The sequence below is a fragment of the Mesoplodon densirostris genome, chromosome 4 (genome assembly GCF_025265405.1).
Source record: "Mesoplodon densirostris isolate mMesDen1 chromosome 4, mMesDen1 primary haplotype, whole genome shotgun sequence".
In the NCBI taxonomy this organism is placed as follows: domain Eukaryota; kingdom Metazoa; phylum Chordata; class Mammalia; order Artiodactyla; family Ziphiidae; genus Mesoplodon; species Mesoplodon densirostris.
In genome coordinates this window covers 147,857,469-147,874,008 of record NC_082664.1, presented here as the reverse complement: position 1 = coordinate 147,874,008, position 16,540 = coordinate 147,857,469, and the positions used below count along the sequence as shown (strand labels likewise).

At 45.2% G+C, this 16,540-nt stretch overlaps 1 protein-coding gene across 6 annotated transcripts in view; it reads right to left on the bottom strand.

Moving 5' to 3' along the window:
- ZSCAN2 (zinc finger and SCAN domain containing 2) overlaps nucleotides 1-16,180 on the bottom strand; it is a 31,331-nt gene extending 15,151 nt beyond the window's left edge. For 2 of the 6 annotated variants that reach the window (XR_009531813.1, XM_060097443.1), the window contains exons 1-2: nucleotides 16,088-16,180; nucleotides 13,313-13,826 (exon numbers count right to left, since the gene is read on the bottom strand). Coding sequence is in view for 4 of the 6 variants with exons in the window: in XM_060097443.1 (XP_059953426.1) it covers nucleotides 13,313-13,718 (406 nt within the window). In the remaining 2 variants the exon portion in view is untranslated. Of the gene's footprint in view, nucleotides 1-13,178; nucleotides 13,827-15,886; nucleotides 16,045-16,087 lie in introns of those variants that run through there. The other 4 variants (XM_060097444.1, XM_060097447.1, XM_060097445.1 and 1 more) reach the window with 4 other exon arrangements.
- Nucleotides 16,181-16,540: the final 360 nt, after the last annotated feature.

Sequence of the window (16,540 nt, the reverse complement as noted above, 5' to 3'; positions counted from 1 at the left end):
CTCCCGAGCTATAGTTCTCATTTTCTCCCAAATAAAACTTAACCCTCAACTCTCACATTGTGCATTTTTTTAAGTCAGCAGCTGTCAGGAACATTAATGCTGCCAGGAAGTTGTTGATGACATTGTTTATACCACACAATATCCTCTTGATCGGCCAGAGGAGGAAATTTCTCTCTGATGGAAATATCAAAAGGAGCTGCTGCTCTTCTGAGTGATCCGTGTCTGCCTCATGCCCCTGACTGTGGCTCCCTCTTTGCCTTGCCTGCTTGGAAGCTTGGAGCCAGAAGCTCAGGGCAGGAACACTGGATGTTTTCACAGCATGCAATTTGTGTTCTTTCATTTCATTTTTTCCTTCCCAATATTTTCTTCTTTACTATAATTTCTTTGTGCTCTATTTCTGTAAGGTATCTTCACCCTTTTTAAAAATTCTATAGAGTATACAGAAGTCAGTCAATGCTTTTATTGACAAAGGTGATAGCCTGATTATTACTAAGACCTAACATCACACATTAGACCTCATAAGAAAGTAGTTCCATTCATAGCAAGGAAGACAATTAGCAAAATAATTACACAAAGTCCTAGTGACATTTCCATTGTTAATGCTGATAAACTGTTTAAGGTTAGATGCTCAATTCAGTGATTATTAGTCTCTATAAGTTAATTTAAATTTCCATATATGAACATGATACAATGTGGCCTGCATATCTCAGGTTGAACCTTGGTTCCACTCATGTCTTTAGTCAAAATAAGATCTACTTAAACTTGCAATTAAGCATATAATTACATTTCATGCTCACACTGACATATATGCTGCTGGTAATCTGTGGACTCCTATAATTGCCCTCTGGCCCCCCTCCCCCAGATCTCCAGGGGATGGATACAGGAATGAGGGGCACCATGCAAGCTCCCACCTGGCTAGGGCCAGAAATTCTGTGCTTCCTCAACATCCTGCAAGACTGTTCTTTTGCAAGTTTCTATCACAGAGCTCTGCTATTATCTCTTCTATAAGAACCTCCAGGCTGAGGCCCTGATTCATTTTCTTCAAGCTAACATGACCCAAAACCCTTTTGTGATGACCTTAGTAGTTGTTCTCTTCCGAATAGGGACAGTAGTTAATAAGGTTTTTCATTGCCCTAAAATCAGAACTGGTATGTTCCAGGCTGAGCTCAGAAGCAACCGGGAAAACAAAAACTCAGACTTCGTTTTCAGTGAGATCAGGAGGGAGATTAATTTGCAGACAACAAAATACATGTAAGGGCTTCCAAAAACAGCAGAGACTGGGCAGAAGCCAAGGAGGGAAAAAGTGACGAGAACAAGCATGGAAGGTAGGAGGGGGGCGCTCTTGGGGGCAGTGTCTCAAAAAGCTCAGGCAGAAAATCACTTCCTGAGGGTCAGGGACTCACCCTCAAGTGCATCGGTACATTGGGAACTGGGGTGAGCAGGGCTGGCTTCTTTGATCCGGAGAAGCAAGGGAGGTGAGGCTACAATTATACAGAATCACACAGATGAGCTGTGTGTGCAGGAAGCTTTCTGTTTCTGTAAAGCAGTGGAGAGAGCCTTGACTTTTCCAAGTGAATCACGGGAATTATTGTTACTGAGAAAAATGACCATTTTTCATCCCTAAAAAATGTTAAGTGAAGCAACTGCCTCTGTGAAGGAAGACCACAAAGTAGAAGTTGAGAAGAGACAACAGGAATAGAGGAAATGTGAGCTGGGAAGAAGGGAAAAAAATCCAGAGAAATGAAGACAAAACGGGGAGGAACACAAAGGAAAATAGGCACCTTGGAAAGCACAGGAAGGGAAAGGGAGAATTGAAGTGAGATGGAAACATAGAAAGAAGTTAGAAAGATTAAAGACCAAGGGGGGAAAGCGGGGCGAGGTGGTGGTGGTGGGATGAATTCGGTGATTGGGATTGACATGTATACACTGATATGTATAAAATAGATAACTAATAAGAACCTGCTGTATAAAAAAAAAAAGTTCAAAAAAAGATTAAAGAGAATGACAGAAACCAAAGTGAGATAAAAGGAGAATCAATAAATATATAACTATAGTTCTCAAAAAAGGAAACTAAGCCAAAGGAATAGAACAAATCCTTCAAGTATAATCTATAAAGATAGAAGAACCCTTGATGGGACTTCCCTGGCAGTCCAGTGGTTAAGACTCTGCACTTCCAACACAGGGGGCGCAGGTTCGATCTCTGGTCAGGGAACTAAGATCCCATGTGCCCCGTGGTCAAAAAAATTAAATACGTAAATACATTAAAAAAAAAAAAAAGATAGAGGAACCCTTGAAAGGTACACTGTGTGCCAAGGAAAACTACCCCAGGGTGGTTACTAATGAGACAGGAGACAACAAGGTAAAAAGATCAAATCACTTATATGGGGGAAGAAAATCAACCAGTCTCAAATTTCTCTCCGGTAACATTCAATCCCTGCAGATCGTACAGCAAGAGCTATAAGACATGCAAGAAAAGAAAACGGATGTCAAGGATTTTACGTTCAACAAAACTGTCCTTCAAGCATAAAGTTTACAGGCCAACAGCCTTGAATATACACAAGTTCGCAGAATATTGTTCCTATGACCCTTCTTGAGGAAACTATTGGGAGATGAATTTCGGTCAACCACGAGACAAAGGCAATGCTAGAGCAAAAGGACTGGGGCTGAACAGATACATTTAACTTTAGAACAACGTCTAAAACTACTGTGGCGATTAGAGTGAAAAAAGAGAATGTAAATGTTACATAGCCATGTAGAAATGACATGCTAACCAAAATTGGGGTTGTGAGGAAGAAACTGGGATATAGGATATATTCATTAACTGCTTCATCTGTATACCTGGGAGTTCAAAGTTTATCATTTAAAACTGGCAAATCATGTAACTGAAGTATAAGTCTTTAACAGTACAAAAATAAACATTATTGTAGATAAGATTAATGACTGAAATGAGGGGAGTAAGGCGGGGAGCAACTATCTCTGTCAAATGTTAAAACATAAAATCTCAATACAGTAAGTCCCCTACATACAAACCTTCAAATTATGAACTTTCAAAGACATGAACGTGCCCCTGGATGCCAGCTGTTGTACTATACTACTGTACTTTTCAAGGTACTGTACTTTAAAATTAAAAATGTTTTATTTTTTGTGTTTACTTGTTTGTTATGTATTATTTGTGTGAAAAGTATTATACACCTGTTACAGTACAATACCACATAGCCGATTGTGTTAGTTGGGTACCTAGGCTAACTTTGTTGGACTTAATGAACAAACTGGACTTACGAACATGCTCTCGGAACAGAACTTGTTTGTACGTAGGGGACTTACTGTAATTCAAACATTAATAGACAATCAGACCAATGAAACAAAACCAAACCTCCAGAAATAGACTGAACAGACATGTGAATTCAGAATTTAATACATGTGAATTCAGAATTTAATTCAGGTGGCTCATGAATAGACAGACCAGTGGAACAGAAAAAAATAATCTCGTGGAACAGAAAAAAATAATCTCTATGACCATGGGAATCTAACATACGTTGAATATAAGGGTAGCCTCTCAAATCCATGGAGAAAAGACACCAGCATTCATGATGCTGGGAACAACCAGTTAAGTCAAATAGAAAAATTTCAGTTGGACCCATACTAGGACAAATCTCAAATAGATCAAAGATTTAAAGGGAAAAAAATTAGTACTGAACTATTAGACAATGAGAATTCCTTTATAATCTGGGAGCCTTTAAACATGATGCTTAATTTGTGTGATTATCTTCCTCTGTCACCTCACTGCAGAGGCCCATCTGAGCAGAATCCAGACCCAATAACCCCCCCACTGTCTGCTGCTTAAGGACCAGTCCTATCCTCCTTTACGTAGACAAAGATTCAAGACTGTTATACTCCAGGGAAGGCCAAAGGAAGGTTGAGAGTTCTTTTAAGGTTGATCTCTGATAACATAGAGGCACGGGAGCCTTTCTAAAGGACAGAAAAGAGCACCCTTCAGGCAATCTGACTTAACAAGGGTCTCCAAATGGGAAAAAAAAATCACTGAGCTGGGAAGGATGAGGGATCCTGGTTCCTCCCAAGCTCCTCCTCGAGAAAAGGTGACACTGGTGAAATCAAGAGTATAGAGTACATTCAACTGCAGGCAATTCTCTTTTTTTGTTGGTGGTCAATTAAGAAAATGAAAACTCAGAAGCTGATGTGGTCAGATAAAAGGGGAATAACTTCATCGACATGTTAATGAGTAGAGATGGGATGAGATGGTAGGAGCTGGGAATTTTCTTTAAAAAGGAACTTCACCAGTAGAAAGAGTGTTTGCTATTTCAAAATGAGCATATTTTGTGGATGAGACTGGATACAGGGAGGCAGGCTTCTGAGGAAGCAGGCTTGTGAGCAAGCGGTTGGATGGCCAGATCTCCAGTAGAGAAAACTCAGAGATGAGTCAGGCATTAAGGAAATAGGAAAGAAGGTGTCTCATTTTCTAAATGTTTTGATCTCCCCTGAAACTACTAGAGCAAATTCATAGAGACAGAAAGCAGAATGGTGGTTGCCAGGGGTTGTGGGGACAGAAGGGGAGTTAGTGGGGTTTTTTTAAATAGATTTTATTTAGTTATTTAGTTGTTTATTTTTGGCTGCATTGGGTCTTTGTTGCTGCGCACAGGCTTTCTCTAGTTGCAGTGAGCAGGGGCTCTTTGTTGCGGTGCGTGGGCTTCTCATTGCGGTGACTTCTCTTGTCGTGGAGCACGGGCTCTAGGCACGCAGGCTTCAGCAATTGTGGCGTACGGGCTTAGCTGCTCTGCGGCATGTAGGATCTTCCTGGACCAGGAATGGAACCCGTGTCCCCTGCATTGGCAGGCGGATTCTTAACCACTGTGCCACCAGGGAAACCCGGAGTTACTGTTAATGGGTATAGAGTTTCAGTTTGGGAAGAGGAAAAAGTTCTGGAGATGGATGGTGGTGATGGCTGCACAACAATGTGAACGTACTTAATGCCACTGAACTGTACACCTAGAAATGGTTAAAATGGTAATTTTATGTTATATATTTTACCACCATAACAAGAAAAAAGAATTTATGGCTCTTATATATCATTTTATGTACTCTTACCAAATTTAAAATAGTTGATACATTACTTACTAGAAAAATTCTGGAATTAATTTTAAAAGATGAAGTTAATGCTCAAAAAGGCAGAGATTTCTTAGAAACACTATTCAATTTCTGATGGCCTAACAGGCAAAAGAATAGTATCTTGCTTTAATGGGTATTTCCCTGGTAATTTGTAAGGTTGAACATCTTTTCATATGGATATAATGTTTTTATTCATTTTTAAATTGCCGGATCATATCTTTTACCTTCTATTCTACTGGGTTGACAGTTTCTTATGAATTGTAGATGCTCTTACAGAGCAAGATTTTGACTCTTATCTGCTACACTGCAGACTTTGTTGCAGATATTTCCTCCTCGTCTGTGCATTGTCTTTGAACTTTGTTCATAGTATCTCATTTATTTATTTGTTTGTTTGTTTGTTTGTTTGTTTGTTTATGGCTGGGTTGGGTCTTTGTTGCTGCACACATGCTTTCTCTAGTTGCGGGGAGCAGGGGTTACTCTTCGTTGTGGTGTTCGAGCTTCTCATTGTGGTGGCTTCTCTTGTTGTGGAGCACGGGCTCTAGGCATGCGGGCTTCAGTAGCTGTAGCATGCAGTCTCATTAGTTGTGGCTCACGGGCTCTAGAGCACAGGCTCAGTAGTTGTGGCGCACGGGATTAGCTGCTCCGCGGCATGTGGGATCTTCCCGGACCAGGGCTCGAACCCGTGTGCCCTGCATTGGCAGGTGATTCTTAACCACTGCGCCACCAGGGAAGTCCCCACAGTATCTTTTTAATATAAAAGACTTTTTCTGTTTCCATGAGTTCAATTTAGCTTTGACGATTTCTGTCTTGTTTAAGATTAAGAAGTCCCACCCCACTGCAAGATTACAAAAATACTCTCCTATAGCTGATTCCAGATCTTTTACAGTATAGATCTATAACTCATCTGGAATTGATTTCTGTATATCTTGTGAAGTAGAGATCCAGTTTTAGTTTTTTCAAAAGGGTCAGACCACTGTCCAAACGCCATCCACTGAACAGTCCATCCACTGAACGATTCCTGAATTGCCATAGGGCCCTTATTGGTTACTAGACAGTTGCAGCTCGGTCTAAATCAATGGATCTTGTATTTTCCTGCCCTTGACATGGGCTGTAGACTCACATGCACAGCACATTCCCATTGAATGCACAGGGCCACGTGTGTCCTCCTGCCTGGCCAGAGGCCTCTGCTTTCTCTCCCATGCTAGAAAGCGTACCAGAATAAGTGTAAGAAAAATTGCTGTCAATATGGGGATAAGACTGAATTTGCTGTAATTTATCTATAACAATGAGATAACTGGTTACAAACTTCGGTGCTTTAATGTGTGTTAAGCTCAGAATTCTTGTAAGGTCCCTTCCCCCTGATTGTGACATACCGCTGTGTCTCAACACCATGGTCAGAGCCACTGGTCTAAAATGCAGAAGTGGGTCTGTAATTCTGATACAGCTGATGCCCAAGTGGGGCTCTCCTTATCGGGGCGCTGCCCTGGCAAGACTGACAGGAACCTGATAGCGCCTGAGTGACTGGGACTGTTGTTCCCCCTGAACTCTGACTGCCTGAAAGACAAAGCGCTGGTAAAAACAGCAAGGAGCTGTTATTGGTTTAAATGAATGATTGCCAAACAGTTACAGTTATAATGTTACATCTCTCTGAGAGTTCTGTATGGTATACACTTCAAATATTTAAGTGAATTGCAAGTGTTTTTGTCTTAAAACTGAGAATTGTGGCTTTAAAAAGACATATACCTTTACAACCCTGCACCACTTTTCACTCCCCTTATTAATAAAAATGAAAGTATTTGTTCATTTGCTGTCACCAATGGAGCTGGTGCTGGGCCAGCAAGCTCAAAATAGGTAAGCTGCTGCCTGTGCCCACCAAAAGCCAGGTGTGATGCTGAAGATGGCTGGAAAGGTCAGCTGTGACTCTCAGCTCACCTGTTGGACAAGAGTAGGTTTGAAGTTGATAATCTCCATCCTGACTAGTCTAGAGGAGTGCTTCTCGAACTTCATAGTGCATATGAAATCACCTGGAGATCTTGCTAAATGCAGATTCTGCTTCAGTGGGGCTGGGCTGAGACTGAGGTATGCCTTTCTAGCAAGCTCCCGGGTGACACCTATGTTTTTGGTGCATGGACCACATTCTGAGTAACAAGGCTCTAGAGCAGTGGTTTTTAAACTTCACTGCATCTTAGAACCACCTGGGAAGCTTTCAAAACTCCCTTGCCTGGGCCATACCCCATGCCAACTAAATCAGAAAATCAGAATGCCTGGAGTGGGTTCCAGGACCCCAATGAGAAGTCTGAGAACCAGAGGTCTAGCACAGTGGTTCTCAAACTGGTGGCTGAATCAGGATCACCTGGAGGGCTTGTTAAACCCATGTGCTGGACGCCGCCCCCAGAGTTTCCGGTTCAGTAAGTCTGAAGGGAGGCCCGGGGATTTCATTTTTAACACACTTCCAGATGATGCTGATGGCACAGGGACCCCACACTAATGGTCAGAGGATTTATATGTCACGAATCTATCAATTTTGAGCCCCATAATTTCCCCTTTGCTCCCCTCTGATGGCAGCAGTTTCTTTTTCGGGTGGTGGGGCTTCTATGAGATGAAATGAATCTGTTAGGGACCTCCCTGGCGGTACAGTGCTTAAGACTCCGAGTTTCCACTGCAGGGGGCTTGGGTTCGATCCCTGGTCGGGGAACTAAGATCCTGCAAGCAGCACTATTCGGCCAAAAAACAAAAAAGAATCTGTTAGGAGAGGAGCATTTCCCCTTTCAGCCTGATGCTGCAACCACACCGGTCTGGGGTTATCTTGGGGAGGCCGCTGCGGCATGAGTTCACTGGTCTCCGGGCTCTAAAGGTATTTTTCCGCTTACTTCATACAGAAAGTGAGATGAGGGTGGGTAGAGCAATTAGAGAACAGTTCAAGGATAAGCTGTCTCAACTCTAGTGACTATACTTTCTGAACTGAAAATTAGGCCATACAATTTGAGAAATGACTTCTGGCCCCAGAGCCCAGGCCTCTTACAGACCGATGTGAGACATTCTGAGAGGTATGGTTTGGCTGCCAGCTATCGGAATTTGAGACATTTTGATGCTTTACAAGGAAAAATATTTTATACTCAAGATTGCCCTGGAAAATTGGGGTGCTCATTCTCCAAGTCACCAGAAAAAAAATGGAAGTGTATTGGGTTTTACATCAGTAATTTGTAACCAGCAACACAGGTAACTAGTGCTTTTCGTAAATGGTCTTTCAACAGCCTGTGAAACAGGCTAAAAACACAGCTGCCAGGCATGAACCATGTAGGCCAATCTCATCTAAAAAGAAAGAGTGCAAGACTTCCCCGGTGGTACAGTGGTTAAGAATCTGCCTGCCAACGCAGGGGACACAGGTTCGAGCCCTGGTCCGGGAAGATCCCACATGCCGCGGAGCAACTAAGCCCGTGTGCCACAATTACTGAGCCTGAGCTCTAGAGCCCGCGAGCCACACCTACTGAAGCCTGCACGCCTAGAGCTCATGCACCGCAACGAAGAGTAGCCCCTGCTTGCCGCAACTAGGGAAAGTCCATACACAGCAACGAAGAACCAATGCAGCCAAAAATAAATAAATAAATAAATTTTTAAAAAATAAAAAGAAAGAGCACATCACTGGATGGATGGTCTCCACAGGACCAGTGATGCCCTACTGCGGCTTCCACGTCCAGCCCACAATAGTTTCATTTTCTCTGGCATTTGTGCGCTGGTGGCCACATCCAATACCAGCTCCCCGGTGCAAGAGACCTCCAGGCAAATGTCCTCCCTGGGGTGTGGATTCACCATACCTTAGGTTTCCAAATCCAAAGCTTGTCCCTTCAAGTAAATGCTGCCAGTCCCATGGACTACTTCTACCAGTTTGGCTGGATAACAAAAGGTGAAAAAGGCCACCTACTGGTTTATTCTCAGGCCATGAAGGGAGATATCCTTGAGCCTTTGGAATTTGAGAAACGGCAATAGCACTCACCTCCATACTCAGAAACATGTTCTCTATGTTTATAAACATCTTTGTTAACAGCATAAATATGCTAATATTCACTGAGTTTGCTGAATATAAACAAAGGATTAATCACTGAGTTTGCTGAATATAAACAAAGGATTAATACAGAGCTTCCAAGAACGAAAAACTAAGAGTAGATGCTCTCTTGCTGGACTAAGCTGCTTGACTTGCCTACCGGCCTGAGAATTCTCCCAGGTCTAAGCTGCAGTCCTACCTAGTCTCCCTTTCTAGATTTGGAAATATCCCTGGCTACGTTCTGCCAACTTTGGGCTTGACCTTATTTTTTTATTTTTTAAGATATTTTTGATGTGGACCATTTTTAAAGTCTTTGAATTTGTTACAGTATCGCTCCTGTTTTATGTTTTGGTTTTTTGGCCACAAGGCATGTGGGATCTTAGCTCCCCAATCAGGGATTGAACCTGCACTCCCTGCACTGGAAGGTGAAGTCCCGACCCCATTTTGTTTTAAAACAAAACTTAGCTTGGCTTTCTCAAGGAGAGGCAGATAAGCCTGGAAGGAAGCAGCTATCTGCCTCCTTCATGGACCCAGCAGGTGAGCTTCTCCACACCTGCAGGGAGGCTGGAAGGATTCATTTCCTCATCCCAACAATACTTAACTGGGTCCCCACTATGTATAGGGCACTGTGCTGGGTACTGTGAGAGCTTAAAAAAAAAAAAAGAAAAAGGTTAAGAAAAAGATAGGTTCCTTGACTTTGGGGATTCTATAGGTTCCTAGAAGAAATAAGATGAGTATTCATACAAGACGGAATATGATACAAAGCCAAAAGAGGAGGAGAATCCAAATGTTCTGGGGGAGATGACTTCTAGCAGAGGTGATCAGAGATGCTGTCAGGCGGGTGGAACTGGGGACAGGAAACAGGGGCTGGAAGTAAGGACAGCTTTATGGAGCAGGTTTCCAAAGGTGTGCACTCAAAGGAAGACCAGGATTTTATCACACAGGGATGGACAAGGCCACTCCAAGTCAAAACTCAGGAGCACAGGTGAATGCCAGCAAGGACAGATTATGTTCAAGAAACAGCAAGATCTGGTCTGAATGAAGCAAGAGCTGTGGCAAGGGGGTCAGAGGAGGACCAGCCATGGGCACCTGGGCCAGGTCACACAGGGCCACGGGCTGCAAGCAGAACAAAGAGGTCATGGTTGATTTGGAGACACTGGGGAACTCAAGAAGATTTCTAAGCAGGAGAGTGCCTGATCACTCAGGGAGGAGTGGAGCAATGCAGGGGAAAGAGGCTGAAGGCAGGTTCCCTTTGGAGGCTGCTGCGAGAGTTCAGGTGAAATACCAAGAGCCTGAAATAGGGCTGGGTATGGGGATCAAAATGCCCTTGGGAAACACAAAGAGAGATGAGCTTTACCACTTAAACTATTAATATAGGTCCAATCTCAACTGGAATTTTAAGATATTTTAACTGTGAACACCTAGAGGTGCCTGCTAGTCAAATATTAAACAACCACTGTCTAACCAGGCCTTGAAAATGTGCTGGGTAAATGTGACCAAAGGTCCCGAGCTGGACAAACAGTCTAGAGGTCAAGTGGTCTTATGTTGAGTAAATGTTTGAGAAGGTATGGAGATCACTGCAGAGGTTCCTCTGAGTAATCATAAGGCAGGTCAGGAGCATGTGTTAGACAAATGAAAACCAACCAAGATGATCTCAATGGCAGAAATGAGACCACTGACAAGCCCACTCAGTCTGAGACATTCCCCATCCGGGATGTCCCGTGAAAGATGAAAGGCACAAAGCCCCTCCAGCAAGCCAGGTGGGGAGGACTGTCACAGTGGGAACCTGTCATTGCCTCAGAGACACCTGATGAGACTTGACACCCTGCTTTGTGACTTCCCCAACTGAACAGTAACCCCAGAGGTTTCTCCTCAGCCTTCCACCTCTTTGGCCTCTCTTTAGCATCTCACTGAAGAGCCTGAGGTTCATCACAAACTTGTTACATAGTAAACAAGGTTTTTAAATAGGATGAGAGGCTTTTGCTTTTTTAAGTAGGAAGAGTAAAATTAAAAGCTATTTTTCAGGGCCAAAGAAAATCAAGTATTTTGCTTCAAATAAAACCTGGGACCTACCAAACACACGTGGAAGCAAACAGACTGGAGTTTGAATGCTGGCTCCACCACTAACCAGCTGTGTGACCTCAAGGAAGAGCTTGACCTTGCTGAACTTCCATTTCCTCATCTGTAAAATGACAGTTCCACCCACCTCATGGGATTATCAGCGAGATGGACATGTAAGGTGCTCAGTGAAGGCCTGGGCTCACAGGTGGCCCTCCATGACCACCCTCTTCTCCAAAGGACAGCTTTATACTCACATCTCCCGAGTCCCTGGGCATTGTTACAACTCTGTCCCCAAACCACCTTCCCTTTCCAGCCTTCTGAATCCTCTAGACTAGATGCCTCTGAGTTAGTCACCTTTGTCTTAGTCCTCATCTGCAGCCCCTCTTTCCAACATCCCACCGGCAACTATGACTTTGCATCAGATGTGACGAAATGCTTAAGAACATGAGCCACGTCCTCAGACCCCTGAGCTGGCATCCTGGTTCAGCCTCGGACTAGCTGCGCGATCTTAAGGGAGTCACTTATCTTCCCCGGTGATGCTCATTCTGCTTGTCTCCAAGCTGCAGCACGGCTTCCTGCACCCAGGAGTCGTCTTCCAGGATCATGGTGGCGACCTCCTCCTCCTGGTCATCTTCCTCTTGAGGGACCTGGACTAAGGGGATCAGGGGAGTGGCTCCTCTCAGCACCTCCGAGGCCATCATCCACGTTCTTGGGGGGAATCACTCAGGCTTCTAACCTTGACCTTCAGTCTTCTCCAGCCAGGTTCTCTGAGAGTTTACGTTAGTTTTGCATATCAGATGCTAGGCACACTGGCTGGCCCACAAAAAGGATCCATCAATGCTGGCTAGGGTTACTATTAGTTCTTTCTCACATGCGTCCAGTCTCCTCCTCGTCCCCTGCAGTCCCCACCTTGGACCCACCCCTATCACTGCCCATCTAGCATCCAGACGGCTTCCTGGCTGCTCTCCTCCCTCCGGCCTCTCCCTCCTGTAATCAAACCTGCATCCTGTTGCTAAGCTCAGCTTCCTCCCATGCCCCTGGGGCCCTAGTTTAGAATTTGCTGAGGTCAAAGACATTTGGTCTAAGCCTCACCCACTCTTCCCCAAGACCCTACTTCCTACTCCTTCCTAAAAACACACTTTCCACGCCCATCAGCCAGCCTTCCTTATGGTCATCCGAACGATCCCACACGGGTCCACCATTCTGAGCCTCAGCTCCACTGGGAGGCCACACCCTCCCCCTGCCCAGCGCCTTTCCAAACCCCCCTCCAGCTCAACTCCTGCTCAAGTGTCACATCCTCTGTGAAGCCTTCTCTGACCTCTCCTCTCCTCTCCCCACTCCGTTCCCTGAACATGCTCACAAAGGTAGCCATTGGTTCCCAGGGGTCCTGAAACAGTCCTAGGGGCACAGCTAGATCTGAAGTAAATATCTGGTAATCAAGGCAGTCCAGTTTACAACTGAAGACCAGAATGGAGGCAGAGTGGTTGAATGGCGTGCGTGGGTCCCACAACGTATTAATAACACAAGAGACAAATATATTAACTGTCGCAAAAAGCTCAGGTTTGGAATTACTCTTTTAAGAGCCTGGGATGACTTTATACCACAGATAAGTCCCCAGTTATTAGCTGGCTTACTCGTCATTCACCTTGATTTCACAAAAATAATCACTTTTTTAAAACAGGATTTGGTTTTTCTAATTGCTGGAACTTAAATATTTGGAAGTTTACTGCACAACCGAGTGAAAGTGCCAAGGGGTGGTTTATGGGGGTCTTCAGCCCCTCACCCCATAACCTCCATCAGCTTCCCAACCGCTCCAACTACACACAAAAAAACTGTGCTAACTACGTAAATTTAGCTCTGAGAATGGTCCTCTAAGCCCCTCTTATACTGAAATTCTGGAACTGTCACTGCACACAACCAGGGCATTTCGGGGTGCCAATGTGCTGATCACCTGCAGACAGAGCAGAGGGATGGGGCTGACCCGAACTCAGTCCTGGATACCACCTTCTCCTCCTCTGCAAACACCACACTCTTCCATCTCTGAGGGCTGCTCCCACCCTCTCCCTACGAGGTTCTGCATCTCACCACCGTCCTGAAGGGTCTGGGTCAAATCTTCCACCAGGGCCACCGCCTCCTCGCTGCTCTCGGGCCGATGCTCTTGCAGCCAGGCCTGAATTTCCCTTGGCAGCATGGTCAGCATTTGCTCCTTAGTGTGCACCTCTGGCCTCAGCCAGCGCCGGCAGAGCTCTCGAAGACGGCCAAGGGCACCCTGTGGCCCTCCGGCCACCTCTTCATGGGGGCTGCCCTTGCCGGCGCTCTGGGGAAAGGGCTCCGACTCAGGGCCATCCTCCTGCAGCACAGCTTCCTGTACCCAAGAGTCGTCTTCCAGGATCATGGTGGCGACCTCCTCCTCCTGGTCATCTTCCTCTTGAGAGACACGGACTAAGGGGCTCAGGGGAGTGGTTACTCTCGGCACCTCCGAGGCCATCATCCACGTTCTGGGGGGAATCACTCAGGCTTCTAACCTTGACCTTCAGTCTTCTCCAGCCAGGCTCTCTGAGAAGACAGCACCCTCCTCAAATTTCAACAAGGAGTCTGGCTAAGAATGAGAAAGAGAACTAGAATCAATAAGTAAACTGTCCTAAAACAATCTAACTCACAGCAGCCCAGGTCAGGCCACCAAATGATTCTTACATCCGCAAATCAACAGAAGTTTCCTGTCCCTCTTAAAGGAAAAATGGCTTATTCCTGAAAGCAACTCTATGGCAAGAGAAGTTAAGAAGAATCACAAGCACAAAAAATGAGTATTTTTCTTTCCAAAAGACCAAAGCATGAGTATCAGAAATTCAAAGTCCTCGCAAGAACACAGGACTGAGTTATCCTGCCCTAAGTCAGTTCAGACTTGCTGCAGAGTGACCCTGACCTAACATACAACTCAGTCACACAACCTCACTGACCACCTAATAAGTAGAGATAATAACACCTATCCTTCTTATCTGAAGGGGACCTCTCAAGGATTTGCAAAGGATCAGATGTCAACACACTTTGACGCTCACTGGAAGGAAGGAAATACCTCAACTGCATTATTACCATATTTTAAAATATGAAGTTTTAAAACGTTTGTACTCTTAGATCCAGCCTTGGCCCCTCAGGAATTTATTTTTTAAAATAACCATCTTTGTAAAGAGAAATTTATTTGCAAGGACACACAATCATAGCATTGTTTCTAATTGCAAAAAAAAAAAAACTTGACACCTTAAAAATCCAGCAGCAGGAGAATGGTTAATTATGGCACATTCATACAGTAAAATGTATTAAAAACTATGCTAACGTGGGACTTCCCTGGTTAAGAATCCTCCTGCCAATGCAGGAGACACGGGTTCGAGCCGTGGTCCGGGAAGAGCCCATATGCCACGGAGCAACTAAGCCCGTGCGCCACAGCTACTGAGCCTGCGCTCTAGAGCCTGAGAGCCACAACTACTGAGCCCGTGTGCCACAACTACTTAAGCCCACGCGCCTAGAGCCCATGCTCCCCAACAAGAGATGTCACCGCAATGAGAAGCCCGCTCGCAGCAACTAGAGAAAGCCCGCGCACAGCAACAAAGACCCAACGCAGCCGAAAATAAATAAATTAAATAAACAAATAAATAAAATTAAAAAAAAAAAACTATGCTAATGTATTAATGGCTACCTTTTGAGGGACCGTTACTGAGAAGGGGCTCAGTGGAGCTGGAATTGTTCTATATCTTGATGTGACAATGGTTGCATAAGAACATACATATGAAATTTAAGATTTGTGCACTCTGCTCTATGTATTTTTTTAAATTTTAAAATTATGCTGACAATAATTATTAATCATTAATTATTTAAAATAATCCTCATAATATGAAAATTAATGGATAAAAACAAAACCAGCAAGGCAGAAAAACCATAGACACAGTATGACCCCAATTCCTTTTAAAAATGAACACATACACAAGGAAAAAAAAAAAAACCCTGGACAGAAATTCTACAAAATGTTTAGAGCAGTGAAACTACAAATTATTTAAAATAAAGACTAGGGCTTCCCTGGTGGCGCAGTGGTTGAGAGTCCGCCTGCCGATGCAGGGGACACGGGTTCGTGCCCCAGTCGGGGAAGATCCCACATGCCGCGGAGCGGCTGGGCCCGTGAGCCATGGCTGCTGAGCCTGCGCGTCCGGAGCCTGTGCTCTGCAACGGGAGAGGCCACAACAGTGAGAGGCCCGCGTACAGCAAAATAAATAAATAAATAAATAAATAAGAAAATAAAGACTAAAAGACAATGAAAAGTTATTTTTAAAAATCATCACTACATCGTAGACTCAGATAACCCCCACACACAAAAAAATAGGGAAGGAAAAACTTTTTTAAAAAAGAACAAAAAAGAAAAGCTAGTGGAAACACCGAAGCTCTCAATATGTATTCACCAAATGGCTAAAAGAAACACAGGTATAACACAACTCTTAACTGGGAGCCCGGGAAAACCGTTCCTAGTCAGTTAATTTGCTGTCTCACCAGGAGCAAGCCACGCCCCCTCTGAAGCTCAGTTTCCCCATCTGTAAAATGAGCTGCTTGGGATGTCGTCCACTGTACCTTCCAGTCTAAACACTGCGCCCCTGGTTGGATGTACACGGAGCTCACCGCTAGGGAGAAGAGTCCATGTCCGGTCGCTGAGCCAACCGGGCGCCTAAACCGGGAGAACGGGGGCCCGCGGGACGGGGACAGAGCCCCCTACGCCCCTCCCCCAACAGGGCTGCCCGCACTGGCTCCAGGCCCGTTATCCCCTTGCCTCGGGCTACTCTCCCGGCTCGCGCGGCTCCAGCTCTGGCTCTCTGGGCTCACCTCTCCAGAGACCAGATGCCAATCCCGCGGTCGCTCCGCGCGCAAAAGCGCCCCCGGGCACTGCCCGGCACCTCCGGAGTCAAGGTGGCTCAAGCCCGAGGGGCACCGAGAACAATGGACGGGAGAGGCCCGCCCTCCGCCGCGCTCATTGGCCACCGAGAACTGCACCTGGAAACTCTGCTTTCCTATTGGCGGGTACGGACCCAGCCGGGCGGAGGGAGGGAGCCTGGGCCAAAGGCATTGTGGGAGATGTAGTCCATCTTGCAGACCCCGACCGCGGAGCAGGGAGCAGAGTTTGGGGTTGATAGCCTGCGCAGTGCGAGAGGGCCAGAGGAAGGAAAATCTGCCGACTGGCAGTCAGGACCCCAGTGTGGGCCAGAGCTGTGACCTGGGACCTCCATATAGTTCTCTATGAAAAGGGAAAGTTGAATGGAAGCTCCCTTTTCAGCCGTG